Source organism: Sapajus apella, unplaced genomic scaffold (assembly GCF_009761245.1).
Source record: "Sapajus apella isolate SASKATOON/1434 unplaced genomic scaffold, GSC_monkey_1.0 scaffold25, whole genome shotgun sequence".
In the NCBI taxonomy this organism is placed as follows: Eukaryota; Metazoa; Chordata; class Mammalia; order Primates; family Cebidae; genus Sapajus; species Sapajus apella.
In genome coordinates, this window is record NW_022436965.1 from 19,884,831 (window position 1) to 19,894,777 (window position 9,947).

General features: G+C 36.1%; 1 protein-coding gene across 7 annotated transcripts in view; it reads right to left on the reverse strand.

Annotated features, from left to right (window-relative positions):
* CUNH1orf112 (chromosome unknown C1orf112 homolog) overlaps positions 1 to 9,947 on the reverse strand; it is a 59,605-nt gene that overhangs the window by 38,378 nt on the left and 11,280 nt on the right. For all 7 annotated transcript variants that reach the window (XR_004272834.1, XM_032291415.1, XM_032291414.1 and 4 more), the window contains 2 exons: positions 9,821 to 9,905; positions 8,056 to 8,194 (listed from right to left, as the gene is read on the reverse strand). Coding sequence is in view for 6 of the 7 variants with exons in the window: in XM_032291415.1 (XP_032147306.1) it covers positions 8,056 to 8,194; positions 9,821 to 9,905 (224 nt within the window). In the remaining variant the exon portion in view is untranslated. The remainder of the gene's footprint in view (positions 1 to 8,055; positions 8,195 to 9,820; positions 9,906 to 9,947) is intronic.

Below are 9,947 nucleotides of genomic sequence, written 5' to 3' on the forward strand. Positions count from 1 at the left end.
TTGGGAGTCCAGGATCCAGTATACAAACGGGACACTATTTTTGGGGATTATTTTGCCTTCCAGCTGTGCCTGCTTATTGGGCTGTAGAAACTGCATGCTTTCCTGGCCCTGTTCCTCCAAGGGCTCTACCCTAAAGCCAGTATAGAAACTGGCAAATGAGCCAGGCACAGTGACTCATGTCTGTAATCCCGGTACTTTGGGAGGCTGAGGCAGGCAGATCACTTGAGGTCAGGAGTTCAAGACCAGCCTGGCCAATATGGCGAAACTCTATCTCTACTAAAAATACAAAAATTAGCCAGGCGTGGTGGCTCATGCCTGTAATCCCAGCTACTTGGGAGGCTGAGGCAGGAGAATCACTTGAACCCAGAAAGTGCAGGGTGCAGTGAGCTAAGATCATGCCATTGCACTCCATTATGGGCAACAGTGCAAGACTCTGTCTTAAAAAAAAAAAAAGAAAAAAAAAAAACTGGCAAATGAAAAATCTTACAACTACTGGATCTCTTTTGGGTATTTATACGTGTTGTGTAATATAAAAGAGCTTTGATAGTTAGCTTAAAAATAATGAACACTTAAATATTTTGTCAGAAAAGTAAAAAGTGGAATGCCTTTTAGTTCACATGACTTAAGTCATCGCTGGGAAATACAGTTTTAAAGATTACTGGTAAAATTAAAATATCTTCAAAATATTTGCTAAATGCTTTAAGGTCAGAAACTGCTTCTCTGACTTTTAAAAACTTTAACTTACTTTGGAGCAGATTCTAGGTAAGGCCTGGGGACATGTGGTGTTAGCCATACCCTCTAGCTCTGCGAAAAAGAGTCAGACCTGTCTGCACTTCTGTTTGGTGTCCTAGGCTCCACACCTAGGATGTAATTAAAATTCCTTACTTACCAAAGTTTTCAATCCAAAAGTAAAAGTTGTTAAAAGAGTTAATATTGTACCAGGTAATTGAAGACTACTGAAGAAACAATTTTACATCAAAGGTGTATAAGGAAAGTGAAATGTGTTTTTGGTAAAAGATTGTAAGAAAGCATGAGTATGTGGATTTTTGACCTAAATTAAAAGGTTAATGGATTGTTTTAAGTTAAATAGGATAGTGCATTTGAGCAAGTTGTACAATAACTGTGGAAAATTAATCTTGTAAAAAAAAAATTCTGTGTGTGAACATATTGACTAAAGTTAAAGGGTATTATTCAGTTTTTCCATAAATTGAACACTAGAAAAAATTCACAACAGGGTTTCCTGAGAGCAATAATCTATGCTTTCACAAAAATTATTAAGAGTTGTAAAAGGTTTATGAGAATCTTACCTTATGGTTATACTGATTAAGATTGGATAGATTTGTCTATACAGTTTCATTAAGCATTAGGGTTAACGTTAATAGCACACTACTGCAATGGTGAAACTTGGGTTTTTCGATATAAAAATCATACAGGAAGCATTGTCAAATATAAAATGATGTTTGGCTTTCTTTGGGCTATATTTGTATAAATAAGTTATTGGTATGTGTTCCAAAACTATGGGAAACAACTATAATTCTGATATGACTTAGAGTACATTATGATTGTTATATAAAATTGTTATATGCCACAGAAGTAACTCAAATCCCCAGTCAATTATGGCTTTATCACAGGCTACCCTAAGGCATTTTGTCATCCTCAGACAAATATAGTCGTTTTAATCCTCTTTAAAAGGTGATTTTTTTTATCAGCTATAAGACTTTGACAGGTGCTTTTGAATGCAGGTTTCTGAAACTTTGGCTATTGTGACATTAAAATAGAGGAAAGAAATTTTCAGGGCTCTCATGAAGAGCTGGAATGTTAGTGGATATCAAATAGGATAGGCATTAACTACATGGACTGAACTAACAGAAGACTGAAGTAATCTTTTTGACTTTTTGCTTAAAATGTTGCTGATCCTTTGTTTTACTTCTCAGAGACAAGAAAACTTCTTTTGAGCTGTTTACAGCTTTTAACAATTGTGTAAAGTATATCCTTGTGAATAAAATTTGAATCGTTATTTCTGATTTCTCCAGAATTTGGAAGCTGTTTGTGAATATTCTTAACTTATGGCAATATAGTTATTTGAATAAGTGCAATACAAACGGACACAACTGGAGAAACTGGTTATTTTACAAAGGCTTTGGCTGGAATAGTGTGCTTTCCTTTAAGGAAATCAAACTTGACATATAAAGCTAATAAAAGCCCCTTGGGAAAACTTGCCTCATACCTTGTTTATGCATGCCCTGTACAGGGTTCCTGACCTGTGGTTAAGTAAATAATGTCACTTTCTGACAGGCCCAGAAGCTCCAAGTTATCTTGTGACCTCAAGAGGAGAGTAATGTATCCAACTCATATTTTTAAAAGTCTTTAACAGAGTTTCCTTATGAAACAGAGTTCCATCAAAGCCAATTTTAAAAATCCCAAGTGGAAAATAATTATTCTTGCTGCACTTTATACAGATAATCATGCCAAGAACAAAAAAGGAAATCAGTCTTACCACGATTTATCTTCAGTAAAAATGGGAGACTGGAGAGAAATAAAATATGTTTCAGAAACTATGGTACACCTGTTATTAGGTGTTTTTGAGTGTTTTTCTCATCTGTTGTTTTTGAGTTTTTTCTGCAATTAGACTAACCCTGCTTATTCCTGTCAACCAACCAGTGATCTCTAGCTGCTGCTCAGAAGAAACAAGAGAGATAGGTAATGTGAAAATCTGGAACAGGATTCTAATTCTGGGCCCATATTGGAATCAGTTTGGTTTCCAGCAGTTGCCCAGTTCATGGAAAGCCTTCTTATTTAGTTTACTTGGGATAATTTTACTTATTGCTTTATTGCTATGGAATATACTGCTGTTGTACTCTCTGTAGGAATACAAGATAAGCTTACTGAATGTATTAAACTGACCTTATTAATCTTCCAGGTATCATCTTTTTTTTTAGAACTGAGAGTTATGAACGGCCCTAATCATACTGACACTTTCTGACTGATCTCCTCTCTACATTTTGACTGATCTCCTGTCGACCCCAAATATAAAAGATCCTAATAGGCAGGAATGCCATCACCCCTATTCAGCCTGAAAAAGTTACAGAAGATGTCTCTTTGTCCCTCTACAACCCTTAGGATTAAGGATTCCCTTATAAAAAGGAGAGGGAAAACATGTCAGAGGTGTTTTAACCAGAAGACTCCATCTTGAAAAGGGGCTGGGTAAAATGAAGCCTAGACCTACTGGGCTGCATTCCCAGGAGGTCAGGCATTCTAAGTCACAGGTTTAGATGAGAGGTCAGCACAAGACACAGGTTACAAAGACCTTGCTGATAAAACAGCATGCAGTAGAGAAGCTGGCCAAAACGCACCAAAACCAAGATGGTGGCAAAAGTGACTTCTGGTTGTCCTCACTGCACATTATACACACTAATTATAATTCATTAGCATGATAAAAGACACTGCTACCAGCTCCATGACAGTTTACAAATACCATGGCAACATCAGGAAGTTACCCTATATGGTCTACAAAGGGGAAGAACCCTTAGTTCTGGGAATTGTCTACCCCTTTCCCAGAAAGGTAGATAATTTCTACCCCTTGTTTAGCATATAATCAAGAAATGGCCAAAAAAGTGGCCAACAGGAGACTTTGGGGTTGCTTGGCCTATGGAGTAGCCATTCTTTATTCCTTTACTTTCTTAATAAACTTGCTTTCACTTTACAAAAAAAAACCAAAAAACAAAAAACTTTTATGTAGCAAAAACTGAAATGAACCAAGTGTACATCATATGGCAAACAGCAAAATACAGTTGACCTCTGAACAACATGGGGGCTGGGGTGCCATCCCCCATGTGGTCTAAAATCCAAGTATAACATTTGAGTCTCCAAAAACTCAACTACTAATAGCCTACTGCTGACCAAAGGCTTACCAATAAAAACAGCTGATTGGTATATTTTGTATGTTATATGTATTAACACTATCTATTTACAAGATGAATCAATTGTCTGAAATGACAGGTAATTGCAGTTGCAGATCTCAATTTACAATATATATCAAGGAACACTTCCAGCATCACTAGTGGCACTTTTAATGGGTTTACTGTATTGCATCAAAGATGATGAAAAAATATGGAGGCACCTCAAAAGATCACTTTTTACTGAGACATACAATTTGCTTACTGGAGAGACAAATTGCTCATGTAGGGATGGTTAGTATCACAAGGACTTACAACACCTGAGTTCACAGTAATATCAACAGGAAATGGCTATGAAATTATTGTATTATACTGTATATTTTGAAAATAATGCAAAAACTGCAATTACTTTTGCACCAAACTAATAATACTACAACATGTACAATAGTTAATTTTATGCAGTTATGATTTAACACTGCATCTTCACATTTGCTTACATTTCTCTCAACTGCATGGTACCATGTATGGTCTCTGTGCGCTAAGTTTTGATAAATTTTAACTTTCGATAATAGATTTGTGTTATTTTATGGTAGTAAATGATAAATGGAAGAAAATCTGCATAAGTTGACCTGTGCAGTTCAGACCTGCACTGTTCAAGGGTCAACTATAAATTTATAATATAATAATAAACTGTAATACTATATAGCTATTAAAAAGAATCAGGCACACAGACCTTCATGGACACAGAAAGCCCTAAGAATAAACTGTTAAGTAAAAAAATCAAGTTGTAAACAATTTGTAAAATGTAAAAATTAATAACACAAATTGGGTCATTCTTGTCATACTCAATTAAAACTGAGTCAACAGGCCTGGGGGAAAAGCAATCAGGGTATAAAAACATTTCTCCCGAGATATAATTCTCTGTAAGCCTGGCTGCTGAAACACCAAAGTGCTGAGATTACAGGTACATTCTTTCTTTCTTGAATAAAACAATTAAAATACTGATAAAATTTAAACGTAGCAGGCAACAAAATCTAAGTGTAGGCAACAGATATAATAGTATATGTTTATTTTCTGAATAATACAAATTTCTAAAAGCATTATATAAACGTAAGCAGGAATTACAGTGGAAATTAAATTATTTCCAAGGACCATGCAAATAAATTTCCCTATGTGTATAGAAAACTAAATAATTGTGGGCAAAAGAACTATATGTTAATATACATTAAAAACTCTAATAGAATATTCTTTTCTTGAAACCAATTTCAAGACTTAATTGAGAATAAATATCAATTTTAGGAGCTGTTATGGGTTGAATTGTGTCCCTCCCAGAAAGCTTTAAGTTCTATCTCCCAGAATGTGGCCTTATTTGGAAATAAGGTTACTGAAGACATAATTAATTAAGATGAGGTCATACTAGAGTAAGGTATACCCTTAATCACTATCACTGGTGTTCTTATAAAAAGATAATGTGAAGACACAGAAGGAGAAGTGCATGTGGAGTGAGGCACCACAAGCCAAAGTATGCTAAGGATTGCCAGTGACACCCGGAAGCTAAGAGAAACATAAGAAACATATTCTCCCCTAAAGCCTTCCAGACAACATGCCCGACTGACGACACACTGTAAACTTTTGCCTCCAGAAATGTGAAAATAAAATTCTATTGTTTTAAGCCACCTAGTTTGTGGTAACTTGTTATGGCAACCTCAGGAAACGAAATCAAGGAAGGATACATCACATGCTTCTGTAAATAGTATAACATTAATTAAATCTACTGGTTTTATTTTGAGATAAACAAACACAACATCTAAGTGAGATGTTATGGCTTGAATGCTGGTGTCTCCTATAATTCATATAGTACCCAATGTGATACTATTAAGAGGTGGGGCCTTTTGGGGAGTGATTAAGTCATGAAGGCTCTGCCCTCACGAAAGAGGTAAGTGCTCTTATAAAAGAGGTTGAAGGGAACTGTCTTGCCCCTTCCACTAAGTGAGGATGCAGCAGCAAAGGGCTATCTTTGAAGCAGAGAACGCACCCTCACCAGACACCATATTTGCTGGTGCCTTGATCTTGGGCTTCCCAGCTTCCAGAACTGTGAGAAATCAATTTCTAATATTTATAATCCCTAACTCAGTTTAAGGGATTTTGTTATAGCAGCCTAAACAGACTAAGCTACAAGGTGAAAACTGCTTGGAAAACCTCAATACTTTGATTAGAAAATAAATATTAATAGTGAACAGCAGAGGGCATTACTGATCAGAATTTAGAGTGAAGACTGGAGAACTTACACAGTCCACCGCAAAGCTCCATTTCAGGCAATGGACAGTAAGCAGAACTGGTCACATTTATCAGTCCCAAATTTGAACAAATGAGCAAAAACATGAGAATTTTCTTGGACAGTTAAAAGAATGTAAATTTTCTGATTTCCATCTATAAGCAGTTAATATAAACTGAACTAATATACTTTATGTACAAACAAACAGCCACCCTGGCTAGGCAACCCCTTACTCTCCCTTGCCACTATAAGACTATACTGTTGCTTAGGCTTTCCTCATCTTACTCCTGTCCAAGTGTCTCTGTTTAATTTTCCTCTCCAAGTACTAGCTGGAAAGTCTGCTGTGTCAAGAGAAGCAAGAAGCAAACTGAAAATGGAGGAAAAAAAAGGAAAAGGGGTTGAGAATATCAATCTACGGGATAAAGGTGAAGAAGGGAACGACCTTCCTGCCATTGACATAGGATATACAACTAAACTCCTCCTTTTAGCAAGGTGAGAGGAATCAGAAATGATGCATGAACGAAGTGAGGAGAAGGAAGGGAAAAAGGAAGAAGGGCTATAAGGGGAGGATAGGTGAGATAAAGAAGAGAAGCAAGAAGAAAAAAGCCCCTCCCTAAAGCTACTCCTCATTTCCTTCTTACTACCTTCAGAACTTCTTTTTAAAGTTCTACCCTCCCCTACGGTCTGTCCTTTCAGATCATCCCTGCTCTAGGAGTTGCTACCAGTTTTAGGAATTGGATGAACCCCTACACTTTCACCCCCATAGCTGATTAGCAGGAAAGAGCATGAGTACAAAGGAATTCCCTGTATCAGCTTGCAGATGTACAATAGGAGGGGCTATGTCATCATATTTAAAGAATATTCACTTCATGGTCCCATTAAAATTATTACATATAGGCTGGGCACAGTGGCTCACACCTGTAATCCCAGCACTTCGGGAGGCCAAGGTGGGTAGATCACCTGAGGTCAGGAATTCAAGACCAGCCTGGCCAACATGGCAAAACCACATCTCTACTAAAAATAGAAAAACCACCCAGGCATGGTGGCAAGGCGCCTGTAATCCCAGCTACTCAGGAGGCTGAGGCAGGAGAATCCCTTGAACCCAGGAGGCAGAGGTTGCAGTGAACTGAGATTGTGCCACTGCACTCCAGCCTGGGTGACAGAAAGAGACTCCATCTCAAAAAAAAAAAAAAATTACATATAATATCATATGTAATGATATAACTGTTAGGTCCTGAGTACCATTATTCTTATAATTTAGGGCCAATATAGTTAAATAAAATTAGCGGGCTAGTCTAAAAGCAAAAGGTACTATGTATAACAGTGTTACAGGAAAATGAGTTATAATTCCCAATAACCTAAATTTTTAGAATGTAATCTGTTTCATAAATGGGATACCAATTCAACACTATAAATTTTCAAAATAAAAACAAACAGAATATATCAAATTTAAACGACTGATACATATACATACATACACAAACATACTTGTATTCCTAGAGGTTGCAATGCATTGGTGAAGAAAAAAAATGAAAGATTGATTGCAGCCATATCAGACCTTATATAAATATGGGCAAAAGAATTTTTGTTCTCATGAAGAAAAGAATGAAAGGATTCTGAGAAGAATGCTCTGACCAACCAGTTACAATGTAAAGAGGACGGCCAGGTAGACTCTAGAGACAATGAGAGCAGTTAGAAATCTAATGCAATGCTCTGGGTGAAAAGTAATTATGAGTTGTAAATAATCCCACAGATCAAAAAAACACCCAAATTAAATAAACTAAAATCCTGTTAAATAGACTGACCCAGACATTCAAATGAGATTTACTAACTGCTAAAGAAAATAAGAGTTGCTGTTTAAAGTGTTGTTAGCCCAAATTTTACCTGTGCATCTGACTGTGACATCTGCTCAGCTAACTGTAAACAAGAATGGAAGGAGAAAAGAATGTCTTCACACAAGCTAGTAATTATATCTTTGTGTTTCAACTGGCTCTTTATAATGGACTGGTGCTTGAGACTCTGCCTAAATGAATAAAAAGAATACAATCACCACAAGTAATACATCAAGTAACTTAGGACCATTAACAATATCCACCTTATAGAACATTTTTTAAAAAATCACAAAGCATCATATATGACATAATATAACTAAGATGTGTCTAGTTTACCTCTGAAGCAGTTATGTTTGTTTAAGTAAGTTACTAATTTTTTTTCTCTGTGTAAAACATTAATTGAATTTTTACTACGTACCAGGCACTCTACCAGGCCCTGGGGATGGAGGGGTCAAACAAACAGACACAATCTCTGACTTACCTGCATGAAATTTGTGGTCTAGCCTAAGAGAGAATATTAAATAATTGTAAGAATAATTAATTAGGGCTGTCATAAATGCTCAAATGACAAAGTCTAAAGTGCTACAATAGAGAGATCTAACCTAACTTATTCTTAGAGTAAGGATATCAAATAAATGTTATCATGAAGATACAGGAGAGAGAAGCATCCTAGGCAGATGGAAAAACTGTGAGAAGGCTCCGGGACAGGAGAGTTTGGTATGTTTAAGGAACTAAGAGCAGGTAGAAAGCAGCATGAGACAGGCTGGTGAAGGAGGCAGCATCCACAGAGGATTAGGTTGCTTTACTTAGTAAAATGGGATAGACTTTATGCAATAGAGTGACATGGTCTTATTTACTTTTTAAAAGATTATTCTGCTGGGTAGAAAATAAATTGGAAGGGGGTAAGAGTGGAAGATATTCAGTGATGGTGATAGTGACGTGGCTAATTCCTTGTGCATTAACTATGTGTCATGTACAGTTCTAAGCATTTCACAGTGATGAACTGAATTCTCACTATAACCTTGCCAAGAAGGTGCTATTATTTCCATTTTCAGATAAGCAAACTAACGTTCAGAGAAATTAACCAACTAGCCCAAGGGCTTGGAACAAGTAAGAGATTTCAGAATGGATTTAAGCACATGTGACATGGCTTCCAGGCAATACTCTTAACCACCGAACTATTACTTTTTTGGTAACTTAATGTCTTGGTAGTACTACAAAAGCACCCAAGACCTGAAAATACACTGACCTTAAATGTTTTATGTATGTGTATAAAGTAGATATTCTTAACTATTTTTACATCTCAACCACATCTCCTCTCACCCCTAAGAATCTGATAAATGCTATCGTTATGGGCACTCTCCCTGGTGACCCTTTATAATGCTTCAGTTTCAGAAAGTTAAAATTATTATATAAATGGAATTAGCATGAACAACTTAAAAGTACTTAATGAAAAGATTATATTTAGTTCTAATTATAGTTACCAATTTATCTAATCCTAGAAATAGGCTACTTGACACCTGGTTAAACAATAGAAACAGCAAGAAAGTGGTTAAGTTCTAATCTGGCCCATGGCCCATTATTTCTGAAGTACTAGCTAACTAGGAAGAACAACTTTCAATAATTTTAGAGAACACAAGGTAAAGAAGTTCAATTTGGCTTGAGAGCTGCATGTCGAGTATCTAGATTATCAGACAGCAGTGTCAGTGAACATTAAATTCACACAAAATGTTCAAATGCAATCTAAAGAATCACGAATAATTAAGATTAGGGAATATGAAAAACATTTTATAAAAAGTAAAAAATAGAAAACTTACTTAATTATAAACTTCCAAGTATTGGCATGAAATGCATGGTCCATATTGGAAATAACAGAGCAGATATCCAATAATGAATGAATAACTGCAAAGAAAGATAATAGAACTTTTAAGATATCCAAATGTC